Raw genomic sequence first — 26635 nt, 5'->3', positions numbered from 1 at the left:
GCGGGACAGCCGCAGTGAGGTCAGGGCGGTGACTGATGGGACGATGTGTCACGTGTAGGAAGTAGCTGAACCCAAGAGCAGGAGGAGGCTGATGTAAAATGATGAACAGTTTATTGAGCAAAGGTTATGGAAGTGGTCCTGGATGTGTTGACAGGCGGCGGCGTGGACAGAACAGGGGGCTGGCAGGAATGACGTGGGTCAGGAACACTGGGAACGAGGAGTTGAGTAGCTTACATGAGTACGGTGGGCCGTGGTACCGCTAGGAGAGGCTGCAATAGTTTGGCGAGGATTTCCGGGAACAGGCATACTTAAATGTAGGTGGTGATGAGGCTTGATTGGAGACAGGTGCGTGGCTTGAGGAGAAGCTGAAACAGAGAGAGGAGGGGAGAGAGAGGACAAGAGGGCGCAAAGCGCCATCCAGGCTCCAAAACAGCACTGCAGGGCAGTACATGACACCTTGAATTCTCCTCTTTACCAGAAAAACCTCGAAGGAGACTGTTTGGCCATCATTTTGTGACCTCATGCTGAAGGTCACCTGGGTTCTACAGCAGGACAAAGATCCAAAACACACCAGCAAGGCGACTTCTGAATGGCCTACAAAAATGAAATGAAGGTTTTGGAGTGGCCTAGTCAAAGTCAGGACTTGGATCCGAATGAAAGGCTGTGGCACGACCTTGAAAAGGTCGTTCATGCTTGAAAACCCTCCGGTGTTACTGAATCAAAGTCATTTTCCAAGGAAGAGTGGGCCAAATTATCTCCACAGAGATGTGAAAGACTCCTTGCCAGTTGATTTCAATTGTTGGCCCAACCAGTTATTAGGTTTAGGGGACAATTACTTTTTCACACAAGGCCATGTAGCTATAGTTTTTTCCCCCTTAATGAATAAAACTGCATTTTATGTTTACTTGGGTTATCTTTGTCTGATAATTTACATTTGTTTGATGATCTTAATCATTAAAGAGAGCAAACTATGCAAAAAAATAAGTACTTGAGAAGGGGGCAAATACCGATACTTTTCCACAGCATTGTACTGCATAAGAAGGTAAAGAAAGTGTTGTAGATGTTTTTTTTTCTCCTTGTGGAAGTATTACACATGCACACGCACACACATTAAAATATGATTGGGGAATAGTTGAAATTGAACTGGCTGTTGATGACTATGTGACTTTCGGTCAGCTATTCACAGTTTGAAGCTGAGCCGGAGCCATGTTGACTGGCAGAGTGTGGATTTGGTGTACCTGTACAGCGACGCTACCACATCCAAGATTGCACGAACTGTCACTCAGAAACTGGGCTTTTCCAAAGGTACGTGGAAAAACTTGTAACACATGTTTGTAGATGTCCACAAGAGGCATCACATCAGACATCGGGATTTTTCTGGCAAACCTTCTCACACACTTGGAAAATGCAATTAAGAGTCTCACTGTATGTACGGTGAGGGTGTCGAAGTTCAAAGCGTTCAAGCTTTGCAGGACACACAACCCCAGAAGCTCACGTGTACTCTTATTCCCGCAGCTTCAAGCAGCGGGACACGTCTCCACCGAGGGTATGTAGAGGAGGCAGCTCCTGAGGACACCCCACCTGAAACCACACACATCGTGTTTGTGGTGCATGGCATTGGTCAGAAGATGGACCAGGGTCGCATTATTAGGAACACCAGCATGTAAGACAATTGAGTGGAAGTCAGTACAGTATGCGATCAAGTTTATTGTTGCCAGTAACACTCTGTTGGCAGGATGAGAGATGCTGCCAGAAAGATGGAGGAGAAGCACTTTCCTAATCGCACCACAGAGCATGTTGAGTTCCTTCCTGTTGAATGGCGGTCGAAACTGGCTCTTGATGGAGGTATGCTGCACCTTTTTCACTCATTCAATCAACCGTGCCACCTATTATTATCCATCCGTCCATTTTCAGTACCACTTATCCTCAATATGGTCGCCGGCGTGCCGGAGCCTATCCCGGCTATCTTCGGGCGAGAGGTGGGGTACACCCGGAACTGGTCGCCAGCCAATCGCAGGGCACAGAGAAACTCACATTCACACCTACGGGCAATTTAGAGTCTTCAATTAACCTACTATTATTATTATCATCTACTTGCTCGACCTAATGTTGTGGCTGGTGAATGTATGAGACCAGCATTAAAATATAAGGTGAGATGTTATGTTCATGTACATTAAAAATATTGTAATGTATGCCCTTGCAGACACAGTGGACACCATCACTCCAGACAAACTGAGAGGTCTCAGAGACATGTTGAATAGCAGCGCCATGGACATCATGTACTACACTAGCCCGCTTTACAGAGACGAGGTGAGACTATTTTATGGCTCCCTGGAAGTTCGTGCAGAGCCTCAGAGGGCATCGAGTTCAGACACTTGGTTGTCGTCGGAAGAAAATATTTTTAAAATGGTTTAGTTTTTCTGTAAATACACTAGATTTGCAGAAAAGCAACAACACTAATAATACATTGTTTATACCTTCCATATATGACTCATTTTCATTGTGTTTGTTTGTGTATGCAGATTACCCGAGGTCTGACTCTTGAGCTGAACCGTCTTTACTCACTTTTCTGCTCGCGAAATCCAGACTTTGAAAAAAATGGGAAGGTCTCCATCGTGTCACACTCCTTAGGCTGTGTCATCACTTTTGACATCATGACTGGCTGGGACCCGGTGCGCTTTCATCATTTAGAAGTGCCTGATCCGGAAGAAACTAAGGCCCGCTGGCCAAGTGTTGAAGAGCGCCAACTTCAGGAGCAACTCAGACTCACACGCCTCAGGTACTTATAAATACTATTCATTCATTCATTCATCTTCCGTTCCGCTTATCCTCACGAGGGTCACGGGCATGTTGGAGCCTATCCCAGCTATCATCGGGCAGAAGGCGGGGTACACCCCGAACTGGTTGCCAGCCAATCGCGGGGCACATACATACAAACAACCATTCGCACTCACATTCACACCTACGGGCAATTTAGAGTAGTCAATTAACCAACCATGCATGTTTTTGTGGGAGGAAACCGGAGTGCCCGGAGAATACCCACGCAGGCACAGGGAGAACATGTAAACTCCACACAGGCGGGGTCGGGGATTGAACTCCGGTCCTCCGAACTGTGAGGCAGACGCTCTAACCAGTCCACCACCATGCCGCCTTCCTTTGCACAATATAATCTTATTCCAAGTGTTGCACTGAGACGACTGGTCATTCATTTTAACAAAGTTAAGAACACTTTTGTTCGCTGCCACCACCGTTGGGCACAAGCACATCTTCGTGCGCGTTCTTCTTCTTCGTTGGTTTTTGCTGCTTCTTCGTCGTTTTGCGCCACTTCTTTTTCGCGGCCAGAGGACTAGGCATCGAAACTGGGAACTGGAAGAACCGGGAGAACGTTAGTCCCGGTTCCAATCGGTTCTCGATTTTCCATGCCCAACCCTGTGAGTTACATCATCAATAAAGACTCGTGAGCCCGTTCCAGAAGCAGCCATGCAAGCCCAAGCCATGACATGACCTCCAGCATGCTTCACAGATAAGCTTGTGTGTTTTGGATCGTAAGCAGGTCCTTTCTTTCTCCATATTCTGGCCTTTCCATCACTTTGCCAGAGGTTAATCTCGGTCTCTTCAGTCCAGAAGACTTTGTTCCAAAACGTTTGTGGCTCATCGCTGTACTCCTTTTTGCTGATGAGTGGTTTGCATCTTGTGGTATGGCCTCTATAGTTCTTCTCTCGAAGTCTTCTTTGAACAGTGGATTGTGATACCTTCACCCCTGCCCTCTGGAGGTTGACAAACCATATTGTCTGGCGACTTACAGAAAAATGTATCCAAACTAATCGGGACACGCTTAATCATGCAACAAGATAATGACTCAAAACAGACTGCCAACACAACAAAGGACTTCTAGGGGGAAAAAGTGGAAGGTCTTATACTGGCCAAGTGAATTAGCGGACCTGGAAGCGTTGCAGCTGCTTGCGGCTGGAGGGGATGGGACCAGTTGACAACTGCCTCGATTTTGGATGGGTCTGGTTGTAGCTGTCCCTTTGCAATAATGTATCCCAAAAAGTGTTCTGAGGTGAGATGGAATTCACACTTTTCGGGTTTGATGTCGAGGCGGTTTTCCAGGAGGCGCTGAAGTACTTGGCGGACATGTTATCGAGGAGGTAATTAGTGCTGGAGAGAGAGAATAAAGAGGTACAAGGCACCACCAATGCCTCGCAGAGGAACTGCAGGGCACAGATCATGACAAACATGAGACAAAAGTTCAGAATTCCAGCTTTTATTTAATGGTATTTCCATCTAGATGTGTTAAACAACTCAGGACAGAGCACATTTTGTTTGAAGCCACCCAATTTTCAAGTGAGCAAAAATATTGGAACAAAATTAAATAAATATGAATAAATTTACTTAAAGTGAGTAACATTTAATATTTGGTGTCATAACCCTTACTTGCAATAACTGCATCAATCCTGCGACCCATTAACTTCACTAGACTTTTGCATTCTTCGTTTGAAATGCTTTTCCAGGCCTTTACTGCAGCCTCTTTTAAGTTCTTGTTTGTTTCTGGGGGTTTCTTCCTTCAGTGTCCTCTTCTGGAGGTAAAATGTATGCTCTATTGGGTTAAGATCCGGTGATTGACTTGCCCAGTCTAAGACCTTCCACTTTTCCCCCCTACATCATCAATAAAGACTAGTGAGCCCTTTGCAGATGCAGCCATGCAAGCCCAAGCCATGACATCATCTCCATCATGCTTCACAGATGAGCTTGTGTGTTTTGGATCATTAGGAGATCTTTTATTTCTCCATACCTTGACCTTTCCATCACTTTGGTAGAGGTTAATCTTGGTCTCATCAGTCCATAAAACTTTGTCCTCCTCTCTGTACTTTGCAAAATCCAATCTGGCCTGCGGATTCTTTTTCCTGATGAGTGGTTTGCATCTTGTGGTATGACCTGTATATTTCTTCTCTCGAAGTCTTTTTCAAACAGTGGATTGTGATACCTTCACCCCTGCCCTGTGGAGGTTAACAGTGATGTCACTGATTGTTGTCTTTGGGTGTTTCATCACAGCTGTCACAATGTTTCTGTTATCAAGTGATTACTGTTGATTACTTTGGCCGACCTCTTCGATGTCTGTTGCTCGGCACACCAGTAGTTTCTTTCTTTTTCGGGACATTCCAAATTGGTGTATTGGCGATGCCCAATGTTTGTGCAATAGCTCTGATAAATTTTCCCTCTTCTCTCAGCTTCAAAATGGTTTGCTTTTCTCCCATAGACAGCTCTCTGGTCTTCATGTTTGCTTAACAGCAAATGCAGTTTTGACAGGTGAAACCAAAAGCCAAAAACAAGCACTAGCTAATGTTTAAGCAATCAATTTAAAAGGCAACACCTGAGCAACCAAAAACACCGATCAGTCACATGTTCCAATACTTTTGCTCACTTTAAAAGCCATTTTACCTCCCGAAGAGGAGACTGAAGGGAGAAAACCCCCAGAAAAAAACAAGAACTGACAGAGGTTGCAGTAAAGGCCTGGGAAAGCATTTCAAATGAAGAAGGGAACAGTTTGGTGGTCAGTGGGTCGCAGGGTTGATGCAGTTATTGCAAGTTAGGGTTATTCCAACAAATATAAAATTGTATTCACTTTGAAGTTAATTTAATCATGTCTCTTCCAATACCTTTGCTCACGTGAAAAGTGGGTGGCTTCAAACAAAAGATGCTCCGTCCTGAGTTGTTTAACACATCTAGATGGAAATACCATGGAATAAAAGCTGGAATTCTGAACTTGTCTCATATTGAACTTTTGATCTGAAACCCAAATATCTTCAGCAGACAACAAAAACAAAGGAATTGACCTTGCCATTCCAATGCATTTGGAGGGGACTGTAGCGTACCTCGCCTCCTGCCCGATGGTAGCTGGGATAGGCTCCAGCACTCCTGCGACCCTTGTGAGAATAAGCGTCTCAGAAAATGGATCGATGGATGGATGTAGCAATGCTACATTGAGTTGCTAATACTGTGCTAATATTTTTGTCTGTGCATTTGCTTCATTTGTTCGGATGTGCTTGAGTAGAGAGAGTAAAATATCTGGCATTTTTCTGTGCAGGTTGAGGGATTTGGAAGATCAGTTCCAGGGTCTGCAGACCTTGTCTTGTGTTGCAGTTCCGGCAATGAAATTCAAGGTAATTTTTTTTACAGCTACAATCTATTTAAGATGAACGGCACTTCAACTTCTGCGCAGTGCAGAACATAGAAAATACCAACTCCAATTCCAATGAAGTTGGGACACTGTGTAAAACATAAATAAAAACAGAATCAAATAATTTGCAAATCATTTTCAACCTATATTCAATTGAAAACACTACAAAGAAGATATTTAATGTTCAAACTGATGATCATTATTGTTTTTTTGCAAATATTCTCACATTTTGAGTTTGATGCCTGCAACACATTCCCCAAAAGCTGGGGCAGGGGAAACAAAAGACTGGGAAAGTTGAGGAATACTCAAAAACACTTGTTTGGAACATTCCACAAATTAACAGGTAATTTGGAAACAGGTGAGTGTCACGATTGGATATAAAAGGAGCATCCCCGAACGGCTCAGTTGTTCACAATCAAGGATGGGGCGAGGTTCACCACTTTGTAAACAACTGTGTAAGCAAGTAGTCCAACAGTTTAAGAACATTTCTCAACGAACAATTGCAAGGAATTTAGGGATTTCATCATCTGCGAATCAGATTATGTGCGGGGTTGTGGCTGCATATTAACTCATTCCCTGCCAATGCCGTACAAAGACGTCATTCAGAATCGAGCTATTCCCTGCCGATGCTGTCTAAAGACGTCAATGGCTTTTTTTAACGGGGATGGGTGCGAGAGGGTCTTGTGCAGTTTATGTGCGATCGTCAAGCCTCTGGATAACTGCAATGAGGAATGGCACCCTGTAGAGGGCAACAATCCCTCAGAATAGAGAAGAGGAAGAAGAAGGAGGGGGCGGGGTGCAGGAGACAATGAAAGATGCAAGCATAATGGCGGAAAAGAGAGAAGACAAAATGAAAAAAATCTAAAAAAAAAAAAAAAAAAAGCTTTCGATACAAGAAATTTACTGCGCCAAGGCAAGAAAAATATTCCTGTGACTGACAGGAATGTCGCCTTAGATCATGCAAGGGTATAAAGGATGACGCGCCGAGCCGATCCCTTTGTTGCAAAGCTATCGCCCAAAATGCGGCGAGATGCTCTCAGCCGCTTGCCAGCTGATCGTCTGCCGACCAGGATTGGATTAAATGTGATCTGGAATCGTGATGAGTGAACTCCCTCTGGATCGCCTGGAAGCGGCCGAGCTTCATTCCGAGATCCTCTGGATGATAATGGAGACGAAGGTAACTCTTTTTGCAGCTCGCGTTAGCTACATTTAGCGAGCAAACACGCTCCTTCCATCCTTGTTATATAAACTTAATTTAGTCCCACTAGTTCACATTACAATGTAACATCTGTTGCCAGTACTGATTGGAATTTTCCATTTCCATTTCGTCCATCTTGCAGGAATTCAACACCCCGAGTTGAATGTCTTTTAGGATTGCAACGAAGAAAAGTAATGTTTTTTTTACCCTTGCAAAACACGTCATCAATAAGAAAGTTTTCTCTAGTAATCGTATGTTATAAAATATTGCCGTCAAAGTCATTGTTCTGCTTGATCTGTCTGCTTTCATAAAAAAAGGCTTGAAAATGCCTGGCGGTCTAGGGGTTCCCTGCTCGGGAAACAACAGGGAGTGAATGAGTTAAATACAAACATTCTTCTCCAAAATAAGTCCGACCCCTGTGGAAGTCAGGGATTTTTCATCCGTGTAATTACAAGGGTTCAGAAAGTTAGTTAAAGAAATATGGCACAAATAAAGTACAGCGGCTAGCTTAGTGAGTATAAAATGTGAACCAAACAAACCATTGCTTCGAGTTATTTCTACAAGACTAGCTCGATTCCATATCAGGTCATCCATCCATCCATCCATCCATCCATTTTCTTTACCGCTTATCCTCACTATGGTCACGGGCGGGCTGGAGCCTATCCCAGCTATCTTCGGGCGGGAGGCGGGGTACACCCTGAACCGGTTCCCAGCCAATCGCAGGGCACATAGAAACCAACACCCATTCGCACTCACATTCACACCTACGGGCAATCTAGAGTCTCCAATCAACCTATCACGCATGCTTTTTTGGGATGTGGGAGAAAACCGGAGTGCCCGGAGAAAACCCACCCAGGCACGGGGAGAACATGCAAACTCCACATAGGCGGGGCCGGGATTTGAACCCCTGTCCCCAGAACTGTGAGCTAGATGTGCTAACCAGTCGCCCACCGTGCCGGCCATATCAGTTCACTGTGTAACAAATCAGTGTTGATTAATGACATCATTACAACCTATGATCTACACTTTTTACTACTAAAAGAAACATGGAAAGCAGCTGTAATACCGTCGTTCTACATGAGGCCACACCAGCAAGTGTTGAATTGGAAAAAAAAGGCGGCGGAATGGCTGCTATTTTGAAATCATTATTTCAGTGTAAAGAAATTATACTGGGTGATTTGAATATCTCTGTTTTTTTAGTAAAAGGTGATCCAAGCTTCTGTCAGTTATCTGTACTGACTACAAATATTTTGTTAAAAGGGGAGACTTCAACATTCATTTTGACAATAGCATGGGAAAAAAATCCAAAGAGCTCCCTGCTATACGGGATACATTTGACCTCTCTCAACATATAAAGAATGCAACCCACACTCAAGGTCAGATCTTAGACCCGATAATCTCTAAGGATGTTGAAATCATATCAGTTGACATTAAAGACTTGGCTATTTCTGATCCTTTTTCTGTGTTCTTTGAATTACAGATTCTCCCAGAAATTCAGGCAAATTCTGTGTCCTTTGTCTTTGTTGTATACTGGAAACATTTGGGTTTCAGATCAAAAGATGAATATAAGACAAACGGTCAGAATTCCAGCTTTTATTTCATGGTATTTACATCTAGATGTGTTCAACAACTCAGGACACCTTTAGTTTGAAGCCACCCACTTTTCAAGTGAGCAAAATATTGGAACATGTGACTGATGTGTTTTTCTCGTTGCTCAGGTGTTGCCTTTTAGATTGACTGCTTAACATTAGATAGTGCTTGTTTTTGGGTTTGGGTTTCACCTGTAAAAACTGCATTTGCTATTAAGCAAACATGAAGGCCAGAGAGGTGTCTATGGGAGAGAAGCAAACCATTTTGAAGCTGAGAGAAGAGGGAAAATCGATCAGAGCTATTACACAAACATTGGGCATGGCCAATACAACAATTTGGAATGCCCTGAAAAAGAAAGAAACTACTGGTGTACTGAGCACAGACATCGAACAGGTCGGCCAAGGGTGTCAACAGCAGTTGATGACAGAAGCTGTGAAGAAACACCCAAAAACAACAGTCAGTGACATCACTGCCAACCTCCACAGGGCAGGGGTGAAGGTATTACAATTCACTGTTCGAAGAAGAAATATACAGGCCATACCACAAGATGCAACCCACTCATCAGCAAAAAGAATCGGAAGGCCAGATTGGATTGTGCAAAATAGTACAGAGATGAGCCACAAAGGTTTTGGAAGTAAGGGTTATGTTTATCCCATGGGCTCACCACCTGTGAGGGGTCGGGTGCAGTGCAAGCTGGGCGGTGGCCGAAGGCGGGGATCTTGGCGATCCGATCCCCGGCTACAGAAGCTGGCTCTAGGGACGTGGAATGTCACCTCTCTGGTAGGGAAGGAGCCCAAGCTGTTGTGTGAGGTCGAGAAGTTCCGACTAGATATAGTCGGACTCGCCTCCGTGCACAGCTTGGGCTCTGGTACCAGTCCTCTCGAGAGGGGATGGACTCTCTTCCACTCTGGAGTTGCCCACGGTGAGAGGCGCCGAGCAGGTGTGGGTATACTTATTGCTCCCCGGCTCGGCGCCTGTACGTTGGGGTTCACCCTGGTGGACGAGAGGGTAGCCTCCCTCCGCCTTCAGGTGGGTGGACGGGTCCTGACTTGTTTGTGCCTATGCACCAAACACCAGTTCAGAGTACCCACCCTTTTTGGAGTCCTTGGAGGGGGTGCTGGAGTGCGCTTCCGCTGGGGACTCCATCGTTCTGTTGGGGGACTTCAATGCCCACGTGGGTAATGACAGTGAGACCTGGAAGGGCATGATTGGGAGGAACGCCCCCCCCCCCCCCCCCCCCCCCCCACCCCCCGTTCAGAACCCGAGCAGTGTTCTGTTATTGGACTTCTGTGCTCGTCACGGATAGTCCATAACGAACACCATGTTCAAGCATAAGGGTGTCCACATGTGCACTTGGCACCAGGACACCCTAGGTCGCAGTTCGATGATCGTGTCGTGTCATTTGTCATTGCAAAGTCGATCATCGAACTGTATCCGGCAGTAAGTCGGACTCGTTTCCGGTGAGGGTTGGACTCCGCCAAGGCTGCCCTTTGTCACCGATTCTGTTCATAACTTTTATGGACAGAATTTTTAGGCGCAGCCGAGGCGTAGATGGGGTCTGGTTTGGTGGCCTCAGTATTGCATCTCTGCTTCTTGCAGATGATGTGGTTCTTTTGGCTTCATCAAACCGTGACCTCCAACTCTCATTGGAGCAGTTCGCAGCCGAGTGTGAAGCAGCTGGGATGAGAATCAGCACCTCCAAATCTGAGACCATGGTCCTCAGTCGGAAAAGGGTGGCGTGCCCTCTCCAAGTCGTGGATGCCCCAAGTGGAGGAGTTCAAGTATCTTGGGGTCTTGTTCACGAGTGAGTGAAGAATGGAACGGGAACGGGAGATCGACAGGCGGATCTGCAGTGATGATCAATTGACTGTCTGTTGTCGTACTAGCGTGGCTGCAACTACTCGAGACAAATTCCTTGTGTGCTTTTTGGACATAATTGGCAAATAAAGATGATTCTGATTCTGATTTTGAACTGAAACCCAAATGTCTTCAGTATACAATAAAGCAAAGGAATTAACTTTGCCGCTCCAATACTTTAGGAGGGGGCTGTATGTCACAAACTGTGAATGCTGAGACAGTTGATGAACTTTTGGATAAGTTCACCTGGAAAATCTCAAATGACATGGATGCTGTCGCTCCTTTTAAAACTAAGACAACCTTGAGGTGGCCTAAAGCATCGTGGAGGAGCACTATGATGGTAAACGCCTCTAAATCAAAGTGTAGGAAAGCAGAACGTAAGTGGAGAAAGACGGAACTCCGAATTGACGATGACCTCTACAGATTTTTGTAATTTTAACCAAGAGTTAGTCAGGGCTAAACAGCAACCCTTTTCTGAAATCATAAGTAAGAACCTCGACAATACTCGCACTCAGTTTGCTGTGCTTGCTTGACAAGCTCAACCCCCCAATCAGATTGCTCCAGAACTCCTCACAGGAGATAAATGCAATGAATTTGCTTGCTATTTTAGTGAAAAATACAATCCATTAGGTTATGTTCCCTTGTCGGATGCCCCTATCCGCCCTCCTTTCGAACAGACAAGGGACACTCTCCCGCCCTCGGGCTGGGCGGGGACTGGCTGCATTGCGGCCTCTGCGGGTTGGGGGGCGGAGGGGGGCGTCTGGCTCTCCTGGGTTTGGTGGGATGTTTGGGGCGGTGGGTAGGGTTGTGGGGTTGGCTGTGGGGGGGTGGCATTGGGTCCCTGCGGCCCCCACTGGGTGGACAGTTGTCGGGGTGCCTTGCTGGGGCCGGTGGACCGCCCCGGGTCCCTCAGTGTGGGACGTGTCCCGTCCACCGGGCTGCTCTCGGGTGGACCCATGGGCCTGATCCCGCCCCTCGATTGATTGGGTGGGGTACTCAGCCTCCGCGGTGCGGCCACACTTCTGTCAGTCTTTGTGCATGTAAAACAGTGTCAATTCACTTGCATGTGTCCGCAGGCACACACCCCATGGACCCTTTCACTGGGTGTGGGGTCACGCACTTACTGTGACAAATAACTCATGAATATGCAAATCGCTTGTGTAGCCCCTCATTTATACTCTCGTCCTGTAGACTTTTATAATTTACATAATTTATCCCACCACACTTCAGTTGTACAGCCGGGTTCACGACCCTTTTCCTGCATGCTTCGTCTCCTGTCCTTGTCCTGTTCTATCTTGTCCTGTCCTTCCCTCACCGGGTGTAGCACTACAGCCCCATGCAACACTCATATTTAATGTTTCATTGTTGTCGATAATGTAATGATTTACTTCTCTCATCCTGTTTACAATTAGTGCTTTGTCTTTTGTCTTTGTTTCTCTCTCCCCTCTAGAGATTCTCTCCCCTTTGATCAAGTCTGATTCTCAATAAACCTCAATTATAATACTAAGAAACCACAGCGGAAGCGTAAAAACTCCCCTGTGACACAGTAAAACTGTTCCGGCATAAAACGGATACAGATTTTCCATTCTGCTTGACCTAACAGCCGAACAGGACAAAAAAAAAAAGATACAGTAGATCGTAACATATTTCATGCTAGAATGCGAAACTTAATCGCGTAATCTGACACCCTTGTTGTAAGGTGACAAGGGAGCGAGCTGCCTCATGATCTAGTGTGGAATACTGGAAAATTTGCTCCATCATCTTTATGAAAGAAGCCCAAGAATGACACGTGGCGGAATTATGGCTCCATTCAGCAGTAGCCCACACCTCTGCACGACCAGTCAGGTGGGAAATGACAAAAGCGATTTTTGACCGGTCGGTGGGGAAGGCAGCTGCCTGCAGCTCAAAGTAGAGTTCGCACTGAGTGATGAAGGGCTTAATATTCCCAGAATCTCCAGAGAACCTCTCCGGTCGAGAGAGCTGTGAGCAGACAGCAGCGGAGGTGGCTGCATGGTGACTGCTTTACATGGAAACGTCGGGTGTTGTGCCAACTGGTTCCTTCTTCTGAATGATTTTCATAAGAACTTCAAACTGTGAGGCCACCTGTCTCATCATATTGTCCTGATGCTCTGACAGTCCCTCTAGATGAAGGTGGAAGGCAGCAAGCTGCTCATCCTGCTTTGAGAGGCGTTGACCCTGCGCTCGAAGGGCTTTGCGCACCGGGTCTGAGTCTGCTGGGTCCATGTTATGGCCAGTTCGTCCTGTCATGAACGTAACAGAGGACAGGAGCCAAAGATGCACGACTCCACTACAAATGGACAGTTTAAAAAAAGAGAGGTTTAATAGACGGGCAGAGGTCGGTACACAGGCAGGTAATCCGAAAAGGCAACAGTATCCAAAAACGTAAGGGCCTGAGTTCATCTGAGATGGACTGACGCAAAGTGGAAATGTGTGCTCTGATCTGACGAATCCACATTTCTAATTGTTTTTGGAAATCATGGATGTGTGCCCTCGGTGCCAAAGATGAAAAGGACCATCCGGATTACCTGCGCAAAGCTCAAAAGCCAGCATGTGTGATGGTTTCGGGGTGTGTTAGTGCCAATGACATGGGTATTTTGCACATCGGTATGTTGAAGCAACGTATGCTTGCCATCCAAGCAACATCTTTTTCATGGACGTGCCTGCTTATTTCAGAAAGACAATGCCAAGCCACATTCTGCGTATGTTACAACAGTGTGGCTTCGTAGTAAAGAAGTGTGAGCACTAGACTGGCCTGCCAGAACTACAGACTTGCCTCCCATTGAAAATAAGTGGCACATTTACGCATTATGAAGCGCAAAATACGACAACAGAGACCCCGGACTGTAAAGCAACTGAAGTTGTACATCAAGCAAGAATGAGAAAGAATCTTCAACAATTAGTGTCCTCAGTTCCCAATTACTGACTGAGTGTTGTTAAAAGGAAGTAATATAACACAGTAGTAAACATGTCCCTGTCCCAGCTCTTTTGAAGTGTTGCAGGCATTCAATTCAAAATTAATGAATATTTGCAACAGAAACAAAATGTTTATCCGTTTGAAGATTGTCTTTGGAGTGTATTCAATTGATAGTAGGTTGAAAAGGATTTGCAAATCATTATATACTCTTTTATTTACAATTTATTCAATGTCCCAACTTCATTGGAATAGCGGTTTGTAAGAAAGAAGAAAGACTTGAATATGTCTACCGCACACTTTTTCCACAGAATCCCTGACACTATTGTATACTGTACACTTTCATTGTTGTCAATAGGTTTAAAAAAACAAGTGGACTCAACTTGATATACAGTATAATTAAATAAGGCTTTGTACAGTTTCTTTTTTTGGTTGAAAAAATAGAAAATGAAAGGTTATTCAAATTATGTGATGTGGTTGTCCATCCATCCATCCATCATCATCCGCTTATCTGTGGTCGGGTTGCGGGGGCAGCAGCTTATGAAGGGGAGCCAAGACTTCCCTCTCCCCAGCCTCTTCATCCAGCTCTCGTTTCCAAGAAAGCCGGGAGACAGTCTCTCCAGCGTGTCCTAGGTCGTCCTCGGGGCCTCCTCCCGATAGTATGTGCCCGGAACACCTCACCAGGAAGCCCAGGGGACATCCTAACTAGATGCCCGAGCCTCCTCATCTCGGCTTGACTCTGATCCCCTCTCGGATGACCGAGCTTCTCACCCTATGTGGTTCTGTATACTATATTTGACTTTTCCCCTTTCAAGAGCAATGTTCTTTTTCTTGATCTTTCAGGTGGAGAATTTCTTCTGCATGGGCTCTCCTCTGGCAGTATTCTTGGCATTACGAGGCATCCGTCCCGGAAGCAATGTCGTCCAGGACCATATCCTCCCCACCTCAATCTGCAAACGCCTCTTCAACATATTCCATCCCACTGACCCTGTGGTGAGTTCATTGTATGGTACAGGTGATGATTTCCTGCTTTGCATCTGTGCCTGCTGTGCCTCCTCCCACCCACTTTTGGGCAGCTGCAGGCTCATCAGCTGGTACCACAATCCATGGACTTTTCACCCCCTTTTACCAGTACATCTCCTGGAGGAGGGCAGTGGCTTGATTGGGATGTCTCCCCGCCAAACCCTGTAGCTGGCCTCATTGGGCTGTTGTGCCCCAATTACTATCCTTGCTCCGAGTAGCTTGACTCGTCCGCCTCCTCCACCACCTACCCGAGCTTGCCTCTGAAATTCTGGCAACCCAGAGGAGCTGGATTGCTGACTTTCCCACAAAGCCCCTGCAACCCACTTCTACAGGGTGGATGGTTGCAGTCCAGCGCCCCTCTCTACACTTTGCTGCTAGATTAGAGTACTTGAACTGCCTGGCTCCATATGCTGACGATATTCCTTCCGCCCATGGCACGTTGAGCTCGATGATGAGGAAGTTGTCACGTCACCAATGTACCCTCTCAGCACAGGGAGTCTTCCTCCTGATAGTGATCTCAGCGCTCTGGCGACTTACTTTGCCTCGATGAGGATTACCTCGCCACAACAAAGGGAATTGGGGAGATTGAGCAGCTCTTAGCGATGTCAACTTCCAACTGATGCCAGCCTGTCATTAATCCCTCACAAGAGAAGCACATGTGCAGACAGCTGAAATACTTGGCTATGATGGCGTTGACACAAGCTGGAATGTGAAATATCTCCTGTGAGAACTCAATCAGCTTGTACAGTACTGATTCACATTTGCTATGTCAAGCCACACAACGTGAACGTCACTCATCTCCCTTTTGGCGTGTTGTACTGTATCTACTCCCAGATCATGGAAGAGTGGGAATCTTGGGAGCCAGGCATTTTGTCAGCTTTACACTTCAAATTCAAATGACATAACAGTTGAACCTCTCTACTTTTGAATGCACCTTTGTCATACATTTAGAATACAACACAAATGTTGACCTCTAAAGTTGCACAGAGACTTCGTGTGAGACTTCAGCATATCTTGTAAGACTTCAGGTCAACGCGCTTCTCTAGAATAAACCATTTTTTTCCTTTGGATTTTTTTTGTGTGTGCGTATTTTATGATGTGACACAACCACAGAATACCACTAATGGAAAGCGTGATGATACCATTGAACAGGTAATTGTTGGAGGGTCATCATCTTAAAGGATCAAATTGTTGTGACGTAAGGAAGCAGTCTCTCTCAGTGATTACAGTGAATACAGTGATTTTAACAATGTAGTCTAAGGTTGGAACAAGTACACAATTTGTTGTTTTGGATTTTTAATATGCAGCTGTCATTTTTTAATTTTTTTTAAATAGATAGGACCTTGTAGGATCGTTAAGACTATTAAAACGTGCAATGAATGATGTTGACTTGCATTCAGTTATCCTCCCTTTGCATGTCCATTACACGAGTACAGTACACCATTTCTCCACTTGTTTGACTATTTTAAATGTTTAAATGTGGTTTTAAACATTATGAAAAATAGTCACAACAGGGGTCAGAAAAGACGCTACATATGTATTGGGGTTACACGCATAGTATATACATAGACCCCACCTTCAGTGCTGAATTGTACTTCAATGTCACCGCTATACTGGATGTAGCAGCAAGTGGGGTGATCGGTGAAGATGCCTCATTCATTTGCCGCTTGGAGAGCTACCAACAGATTTACACCCAAATTCAGAGTTTATATGATTATCTTTTACAGCTAAAACATCTCAAGGAGCACCTTTCAATCCATCATCCAAAAATGGAAAAAGTATGGCACAACTGCAAACCTACCAAGGCATAGGCCGTCCACCTAAACTGGCAGAGCGAGCGAGGAGAACCAGCCAAGAGGCTCATGGTCACTCTGGAGGAGCTGCAGAAATCCGCAGCTCAGGCAGGAGAATCTGTCCAGAGGACAATTATAAGTTGTGTACTCCACAAATCTGCCCTGTATGGAAGAGTGGCAAGAACCCATTGTTAAAAGAAAGACATAAGAAGACCCGTTTGCAGTTAGCCACAAGCGGGGATACCGCAAACGTGGAAGAAGGTTTCTCAGAGGGGACCAAAGTTGAATTTTTGGGCCTAAATACAAAGCGCTACGTATGCCAGAAAACTAACACTGCTCATCACTCCAAACACACCTTCCCCACTGTTAAAGATGGGGGTGCCAATATCATGCTGTAGGGATGATTTTCTTCAGCAGGGACAGGGAAGCTGGTCAGTTGATGGGAAGATGGATGGAGCTTAATACACTTTGGCAATCCTAGAAGAAAACCTTTTGGAGGCGGAGATCCTATGAGACTGGGATTTAATCAAGTTCATCCACACCAGACTGTGTCATCCATGTCTTTATGGACCTTGATTTGTGCACTGGTGCACAGTCATGTTGGAAGAGGTAGGGGCCAGTTCCAAACTGTTCCCACAAAGTTGGGAGCATGGAATTGTACCAAATATTTTGGTATGCTGAAGCATTCAGAGTTCCTTTCACTGGAAGAGGGCCAAGACCAGCTCCTGAAAAACAAGCCCGCCCCATTCTCCCCCCTTTATCAAACTTTACACTTTGCACAATGCAGTCAGACAAGTACCAATCTCCTTGCAACCACCAAACCCAGACTCGTCCATCAGACTGCCAGATGGAGAAGCGTGATTCATCACTCCAGAGAACGCTTCTCCACTGCTCAAGAGTGTAGTGGTGGCGTGCTTTACACCACTGCATCCAACGTTTTGCATTGCACTTGTTGATGTATGACTTGAATGCAGCTGCTCGGCCACGGAAACCCATTCCACAAAGCTCTCTGCGCACTGTTCTTGAACTAATCTGAAGACCACATGAAATTTATAGGTCTGTACTGATTGACTGCAGAAAGTTGGTGACCTCTTCGCACTATGCGCCTCAACATCTGCTGACCCTGGTCCGCCAGGTTACGTGACCTGCCACTTCGTGGCTGAGTTGCTGTCATTCCCGAACACTTCTGTGTTCTTATAATAGAGCTGACAGTGGAATATTTAGGAGAGAGCAAATTTCACGAATGGACTTGTTGCCCAGGTGGCATCCACTCACAGCTCCACGCTGGAATTCACTGAGCTCCTGAGAGCGACTCATCCATCCATCCATTTTCCTTACCGCTTATCCTCCCAGGTATCTTCGGTCGGGAGGCGAGGTACACCCTGAACCGGTCGCCAGCCAATTGCAGGGCATATAGAAACAAACAACAATTCGCACTCACATTCACACCTACGGGCAATTCAGAGTCCTCAATCAACCTACCACGCATCTTTTTGGGATGTGGGAGGAAACCCCAGCAGGCACGGGGAGAACATGCAAACTCCACACAGGCGGGGCCAGGATTTGAACCCCGGTCCCCAGAACTGTTAGGCAGATGTGCTAACCACTCCTCCACCTTGCCGGTGAGAGCGACTCATTCCTTCACAAATATTTATAAAAACAGTCTGCAGGCCTCGGTGCTTGATTTTATACACCTGTGGCCATGGAAGTGATTGTAAACACCTGATTCCGATTACTTGGATGGGTGAACAAATACTTTTGGCAATATAATGTATTTGTGTGTATGAATGGGTGAATAAGAGGCATTAACTTTGTGCATTTTGTAGGTTGTCTCTTTATGAAGGTCCTCCTATTTACTTAGATTAGATTACAGGGCAGATCTGCCACAGACTTCAGAAACTGTGGATGTACCAGATATGGACCGTGGCCCATTTTTTGCTCGGTCTATGGGAAACATGACATCACGTTAATACAACCAAATCAGAGGTAGATCAGCTTCCCAGAACTGGTTCCGTTCGAACTTCGAGGTTTTTACTGCAACTAAGATGAGAAAACAATGTATCATAACATAGAAAATAGGTAATGTTTCTTCACCCCAAATAATTGTTTTTCTCTCTGCTCTTTTAGGCATACAGATTGGAACCTCTTATCTTAAAGCACTACAGTAACATTGCACCCGTTCAAATCCACTGGTAAGTCAAGTTGTAATGTACATTTGTCGCCCGAGACAGTGTAGTGGTGTTCGCACAGCTTGATTTGAATTCAGATGCGTCGGCTTGAGAATAGAATTCCCTTTCAGTGTCCATCGGTGTGAATGTGAATGTGAATGATTGTTTGTCTCTAAAGTGTCATCCCTGTGACTGACTAGACATCCCTGAACAGAATAAGTAGGAGAAAATGGATGGCTGGTTATTTTTGTATTGGGCGCCTATGATTCATTTGACGAGATCCCATAACAACCTGTACATCTTTAAGACTAAATTCAAGCGCTTGGTTTGAAGTGCTGGTATTAAGTGATAAAAGCACAAGATCAAAATAATCTTTGGTTAAATGTCCTTAATCCACACAGATTTTAAAGCAACACTTTGAGAAGCTGTTCATACGATCATGTTTTGCAGATGACATACTGTATTTTCCCTTGAGCCACAGTGTTGACATTTGGAACACATTGAGCCCCTGTATGTGTGGCATTTTAGATTTTGTTGGGTCCAGATCTCAGCAGATCCCATACAAGTCCATTATACTTGATCCATTATACTTTTATTTGGATTTCTTCTGATGTTAATGACACAGCAAGAGCGTTTCATTAACCTAAGACACATATGGGCAGTTTGAAATGCAATGTTTGACGATCGATGCTCCAGGGGGACGATCGACTAGGACATTTAGGGCAGTGTCCGCCAGCTCATGTCATTTGGAGTGCAGTTATTGTCTTGGTGCATCTGCTCAAGGATGATGTGCTTTAGGTCAAAGTTCATGTTGATTGTGTGGCTATGATGTGGCAGGTACAACACCACCAGCCCCACGCCATATGATCAAATTCGCCTGACACTGCTGAACCTTCCCAAGGAGACAACATCTATATCGGATTCCGAAAGCCTTGCCAGCCCTTGTACCTCTCCGCCCCAGGCACGACGTCACTATGGCGAGTCCATTACCAGCCTGGGCAAGGCCAGCATCATGGGTAAGCACCTTGGAGGTTAAGGATAGGATAGATACAGTATAGAATGACTATAATAAAAAAAATACAATAAATTAATAATAATCAATGATAATATGTTTAAAAATAATAATGATGAAGAAATGCTCCGCAAAGGAAGAATATAGTGTGTCTTACATATCAAATTGCGTTTGCTCTGTTAAAATGTTAATTCATTTCTACAATCGAATACATAGTATACACTATATGGACAAACGTATTACACACACATTAAAAAATTAATAAATCATGGTTCCAAATGCATCCTAATTCATCATTTGACCAAGAATTTAGAACAATTCTAGCCTTCCATCTGTGGGTACAGTTTGAGGAAAGCTTTCCCCCCCCCCCCCGCATGACTGTGACTAAGGGCACAAAGCAAGGTACAGAAAGCTTGGATGAGTTTGGTGTGAAAATATTTAAGCAACCTGACCTCAACCCCATCAAACACCTATGGGTCACAAATTATTTTCTGGATGAATGGCCAAAGAAAATCCCACTGACAATCACAAAAATACTGTTGAAAGTGTTCCAATAAAACAATAACCTATTTTAGCTGCCGATGAAACTTAGAGATAGTGTGAGAAGCTCGGTCATCCGGGAGGATCTCAGAGTAGAGTCGCTGCTCCTCCACGTCGAGAGGAGCCAGATGAGGTGATTGGGGCATCTGATTCGGATGCCTCCCGGACGCCTCGCTGGTGTGGTGAATCCAGGCATGTCACACCTGGATGAGACACCGGGGACGACCCAGGACACGCTGGAGAGACTATGTCTTTCGGCTGGCCTGTGAATGCCTCGGGATACCCCCGGAAGAGCTGGATGAAGCGGCTGGGTAGAGGGAAGTCTGGGGGCCCCTGCTAAAGCTACGACCCCCGCGACCCGACCTCGGATAAGCGGTAGAAAATGGATGGATGGAAACCATCTCCATATTTTATTCTACAGTGGGGCAAAAAAGTATTTAGTCAGCCATCAATTGTGCAAGTTCTCCCACTTAAAAAGTTGAGGGAATCCTGTAATTTTCATCATAGGTATACCTCACCTATGAGAGACAAAATGAGAAAAGAAATCCTGAAAATCACATTGTCTGATTTTTAAAGAATTAATTAGCAAATTATGGTGGAAATTTAGGTTTTTGGTCACCTACAAACAAGCAAGATTTCTGACTCTCACAGACCTGTAACTTCTTCTTTAAGAGGCTCCTCTGTCCTCCACTCGTTGCCTCCTGTATTAATGGCACCTGTTTGAACTCGTTATCAGGATAAACCTCAAACAGTCACACTCCAAACTCCACTATGGCCAAGACCAAAGAGCTGTCAAGCTAGAGAGCATTTGGATGATCCAGAAGAGGATTGGGAGAATATCATATGGTCAGATGAAAACCAAAATAAAACTTTTTGGTAAAAACTAAACTTGTCATGTTTGGCGGAGAAAGAATGCTGAGTTGCATCCAAAGAACACCATACCTCTACTGTGAAGCATGGGGGTGGAATCATCATGCTTTGGGGCAGTTTTTCTGCAAAGGGACCAGGACGACTGATCCGTGTAAATGAACGAATGAATGGGGCCATGTATGGTCAGATTTTGAGTGAAAACCTCCTTCCATCAGGGCATTGAAGATGAAACGTGGCTGGGTCTTTCAGCATGACAATGATCCCAAACACACCGCCCGGGCAACGAAGGAGTCACATTTCAAGGTCCTGGAGTGGCCTAGCCAGTCTCCAGATCTCAACCCCATAGAAAATCTTTGGAGGGAGTTGAAAGTCTGTGTTGCCCAGCGACAACCCCAAAATATCACTGCTCTAGAGGAGATCTGCATGGAGGAATGGGCCAAAATACCAGCAACAGTGTGCGAAAACCTTATGAAGACTTACAGAAAGCGTTTGACCTCTGTCATTGCCAACAAAGGGTATATAACAAAGTATTGAGATGAACTTTTGTTCCTGACCAAATACTTATTTTCTACCATAATTTCCTCTTAATATCCTGGTTGTTGCCTGCAGTCCCCTTTTTTGGAGCGTGGAGGGAAGCGCTCGCCCAACAGGGCGCGCAAATAGACAAGCAGGAAAAAGCCCTCCGCAAGATCATGGAATCTTTGAATACCCTGACACGACAAGAATCCCTCCTGTCCTGCCAGAGCCACTTCAGCAATTCTTCCGTGCGTATTCCTCCCGAGCCCGCAGCCTCCGATCAACCCCGCCTCCCGTACAAAGAGGCTCACGTGCCTCCTCCCGAACCGTACTCCGGGAACCTAGGTTTATGTAGCTAATTCCTATTAAACTGCTATATTTGACCTTCAACCGCTTAGTTACCCCACGGACAAATCCAAGATCGCATTTATCATTAACCTCTTGAGCGGACGAGCTGCCAAATGAGCTACTGCGCTTTGGCAGAATTCCTCCCATGTCCTCGCGTCATTTGACTCATTTGCGTATGAGCTTAAAAAGGTTTTCGACCACCCCATCAACGGTAGAGAAGCCACTTGATGCCTCCTAGCCCTCACCCAAGGTTCAAGTTCAGTGGCGTCGTACTCCATAGACTTTAGAATACTCGTGAGTGAATGTGGTTGGGAGGACACCGCGTTAATTGGGATTTTTCCGAAAGGATTATCAGAGCCACTTAAAGACTAGCTTGCAACCAGGGACGAACCCACGTCACTAGAGGAATTGATCTCACTGGCCATTAAGTTGGATAATCGGCTATGGGAAAGAGCTCGAGAGCGAGGAATGAGCATGCGCAGTAGAGCAGCATCCACGGGCACAACGCCTCCAACCACTCCGCCGCACCCTGAACCCCCCCGTTGCCCCATCTTCACCTTCCACAAGACCTGAGGAGCCCATGCAACTAGGCAAGACCCGTTTAGACCCCTGGAACATCAGCACCGTGTTACTCAGCAATTGTGCATTTATTGTGCACAGCCAGGTCACTTCATTGCTACCTACCCCCTCAAACCAAAAAGAGCGGGCTGAGCATGACCCGAGAGCGTAATGTTGAGCCAAACCCACAGCTCTCCCAGCTCTCCCTCCCTGATTACCGTTCCTTGGTGTATTCTTGGTCCCGCTCGCAACACCCCTTGTTACCACCCTCATTGACTCCGGTGCAGATGACAACTTTATTCATGAGGGCCTGGCGTGTCAGCTTCAGCTTCCCCTCGAGCCTCTCCCGTTCCCGAAGAAGGACACTGCCTTGGACAGGCGTCTCATCTCCCCTGTTACCCACCAAACTGGACCGTTCAGCCTGCTCATTTCCGGAAATCACCGTGAAACCATCCAGCTATTTGTCATTCCCTCCCCGGAAACTCTATTAGTCCTTGGTAACCTCTGGCTCCAGAAACACAACCCTGACATCGATTGGACTCATCTGTCCATCACCGGTCGGAATCCATTCTGTCATTCCCATTGTCTTTTCTCGGCCGTTCCTCCCTCCAGTAAACCTCTGCCACCCGCCACAACTGTCAATCTCTCCCGGGTTCCGCATATCATACACAAGGTAACGCAATGTGCTTTACATGATTAAAAGCATTTAAAAACAAAGGGAAAAAAACGGCTTATAAACATTTAAAACAAAGAGAAAAATAAAAAGTACAATTAAAACAGTGTACAGTGCAAGAAATATCATTTCAAAGTGGAAATGCTCTAAAAAGCATGAGAAAAAGTTTTGAACCTGGACTTAACATTCACACTTGATGTCACTTCTGTTGGCAACTTATTGTCATGGTCTGTGCCCTGCAATTCCTTTTTTGGAACTTGGGTGGCACTTTGTGCCTCGCCTTTCCCTCTTTCTGTCCCCAGCAATCATCACCTCCTCGTTCACACACCTGTTATCAATGAGTACTCATCACTACCTGCATATAAGCTTGCCAGATCCAGGAATCCAGCGCTGGAGTAGTTATGCTTGTTCGTGGTACACAGGCCTACTCTCATGATTCCTTCTCGTGCGTTCAAATTGATTACTTGGTTACCCGCTAATGTATTAATTCTCTAGTCCCGTAGGTGTAAATGTGAGTGTGAATGGTGGTTTGTTTGTGCCCTGCGATCGGCTGGCAACCGATTCAGGGTGTACCCAGGCTCCTGCTCCATCAGAATCAGAATCAGAATCAGAATCATCTTTATTTGCCAAGTATGTCCAAAACACACAAGGAATTTGTCTCCGGTAGTTGGAGCCGCTCTAGTACAACAGACAGTCAATTTACAGAACACTTTGGAGACATAAAGACATTAACAAAAAACAACAACAAACAACAATTGTGCAAAAAGATGCAGAGTCCTCAGTTCGAATGGCTAATATCGCAATAGTCCGGTGCAATGACCATTGTGCAAAGGGCACTGAGACTTCAAGGAGTGTATGCGGTTTAAAGTGACGAGTACTGCGATACCATGATAGCTGGGATAGGCTCCAGCAGGCCCGGGACCATAGTGAGGAGAAGCGGCTCAGAAAATGGATGGATGGATATATATATTTTTTTTTTTTCGGTGGCCGACTGGTTAGAGCGTCTGCCTCACAGTTCTGAGGACTGGGATTCAAACCTCAGCCCCGCCCGTGTGGAGTTTGCCTAACAGGCATGTGATATGGTGTAACACTATTGACTTTAATTACTTGTGTTGAGATCACTTATAATAACACAGGTTATACTAACATATCAACTCACAGGTTCTTACAGGTGTTTAGACACTAAAAAAGAATCCCACCGCCGTCCTCATTTTCCCACATCCTGTCCTACGCTTTTCTGTCCTCTCTTATCTGGTTCTCTTGGTTAGTTATTGTATGTCCTCACCGGGTGTCCCCCCTCCAACCCCAACCCCCAATCTTCAAATAACTGTTGTAATGCTACTTGTGTTTAAATAACTAGACTGTCTCACTATTGTTTGGCTGTGGTTCTCATCCCTAGTCCACCTGTCCAATTAAGCAGAGGGAGTATTTCAAACTCCCCTGTTGCAGAGCAAAACTGTTCCGGCACAAAGGCATACAGAGCCACCATTCTGCAAGGCCATGCAGCTGAACAGGAAGGGTTTAAAAAAAAAAAAATAACGTCAGCGCCATTTCAGCCAACGCTTATGCATCTATTGTGGACAACCCGGCCATTTCATCGCCACATGTTCCGTTGGAAAACAATATCCGTAAATCCCTTGCTTCTGGGCTCATCTGGCCCTCTTCTTCCCCGGTGGGGGCTGGATTATTTTTCATTGAAAAGAAGGATACCACTCTCCCCTGCATGGACTTCCGGGGACTCAACAACATCACTGTGAAAAATAAATCCGTGCTGCCCCTCATTGAACCTTCATTTGAACTCATTGACCCTTCATTTGAACCCCTCGGCGACGCCCAGATATTCACCAAATCAAATCTGTGGAATGCATACCATCTCATCCGCATTAGAGAGGGGGACGAATGGAAAAATGCTTTCAATCCCCTCCTTGGACACTTTGAATATCTTGTCATGCCCTTTGGGTTAACCAACGCACCCACAGTTTTTCAAACCTTCATCAACAACGTTCTCTGTGATATGCTCAAGCGGTTCGTCTTTGTCTATTAAATGATATCCTCATCTTCTCCCGCTCCCCCGAGGAACATCACCGACATGTCCGCCAAGTCCTCCAATACCTGCTTGAGAACTGCCTTTTTGTGAAACCAGAAAAGTGTGAATTCCATCTCTCCTCCGTACACTTCTTGCCAATGAACAGTTACAATCAAAGATCCAAGCAGTCGTCAACTGGCCCATTCCCTCCACCCGCAAAGAGCTGCAACGTTTCCTAGGCTTCGCCAATTTCTACCATCGATTACCCGTGATTGCAGAAAAGTGGCCGTTCCTCTCACCAGTTTCACCTCCACTAGCTCCCCATTCCATTGGACCCCTGCCGCATCCGAACGCCTCTGACACTGGGGCAGGGGCCGTCCTCCCCCAGCGGGACCCCGAATCCCATAAATTACATCCTTGTGCCTTCTTTTCCCATCGCCTTCCCCATCCGAAGGGAATTACGACGAGGGAAATCGTGAGCTGTTGGCCGTCTGGGGCTTGGAAGAATGGAGGCATTGGCTGGAGGGGACCGTTTCTCTTTTTGTTATATAAACCGATCACAAAAATCTCACCGCTCTCCGTTCCGCCAAACGTTTGAACCCTCGACAAGCTCGTTGGGCCCTATTTCTCAGCCGTTTCAACTTTAGCCTCTCCTTCCGCCCTGGTTCCCGCTACGGCAAGCCTGACACCCTCTCTTGATTTTTCACCCCCCTCCAGCCCAGTAGACCTGACCAGCTTTTTGTACCCAATTTGGCACGTTCTGACATTCTTCAGTGGGCCCAAAATTCCAAACCTACCTGTCATCCCGGAATCACCCACACCATCCAGTTCGCACAACAACACTTCTGGTGGCCCACCCTAGTTAAAGACACCCGGGAGTCCGTCCAAGCCTGCGCTGTCTGTGCCCAAGGAAAGACTTTACATCTGCCCCCAGCTGGACACCAGCCCTTGGTCCCACATCACCTTGGACTTGGTTACCGGCCTACCCCCCTCTGAAGGTAACACCATCATTCTACCCATCATTGATCGTTTCTCCAAGTGTGTCCATTACGTACCCCTTCCCAAGTTACCCTCTGCCTTTGAAAACACAAATTTCCGAGTCCTTCACGTGTTTAAGCGCCACGGCATCCCCGTTGACATCGTCTCGGACAGAGGTGCACAGTTCTCCTCCCAGGTCTGGAAGAAGTTCTGTATGGCGGTGGACGCAGCAGCCAGTCTGTCCTCTGGTTACCTTCCGCAATCTAACATCTAGACGGAGCGGGCGAATCAAAATCTGGAGTCTGCTCTGCGCTGCGTGGCTGCACGCAACTCCACCTCCTGGAGCACCTTTCTCCCGTGGGTGGAATATGC

At 46.0% G+C, this 26635-nt stretch overlaps 1 protein-coding gene across 2 annotated transcripts in view; it reads left to right on the top strand.

The window, feature by feature from the left end:
• ddhd1b (DDHD domain containing 1b) overlaps positions 1 to 26635 on the top strand; it is a 47277-nt gene that overhangs the window by 8976 nt on the left and 11666 nt on the right. The window contains exons 3-11 of one of the 2 annotated variants that reach the window (XM_061754079.1): positions 1177 to 1305; positions 1516 to 1663; positions 1736 to 1845; positions 2204 to 2310; positions 2523 to 2779; positions 6089 to 6164; positions 14602 to 14751; positions 18702 to 18766; positions 19580 to 19758. In XM_061754079.1, coding sequence (XP_061610063.1) covers positions 1177 to 1305; positions 1516 to 1663; positions 1736 to 1845; positions 2204 to 2310; positions 2523 to 2779; positions 6089 to 6164; positions 14602 to 14751; positions 18702 to 18766; positions 19580 to 19758 — 1221 coding nt within the window. The remainder of the gene's footprint in view (positions 1 to 1176; positions 1306 to 1515; positions 1664 to 1735; positions 1846 to 2203; positions 2311 to 2522; positions 2780 to 6088; positions 6165 to 14601; positions 14752 to 18701; positions 18767 to 19579; positions 19759 to 26635) is intronic. The other variant, XM_061754080.1, reaches the window with a different exon arrangement.

Source organism: Phyllopteryx taeniolatus, chromosome 18 (genome assembly GCF_024500385.1).
Source record: "Phyllopteryx taeniolatus isolate TA_2022b chromosome 18, UOR_Ptae_1.2, whole genome shotgun sequence".
Taxonomy (NCBI): Eukaryota; Metazoa; Chordata; class Actinopteri; order Syngnathiformes; family Syngnathidae; genus Phyllopteryx; species Phyllopteryx taeniolatus.
Note: the sequence above shows the minus strand (reverse complement) of the source record. Positions and strands in the feature narration are given on the sequence as shown.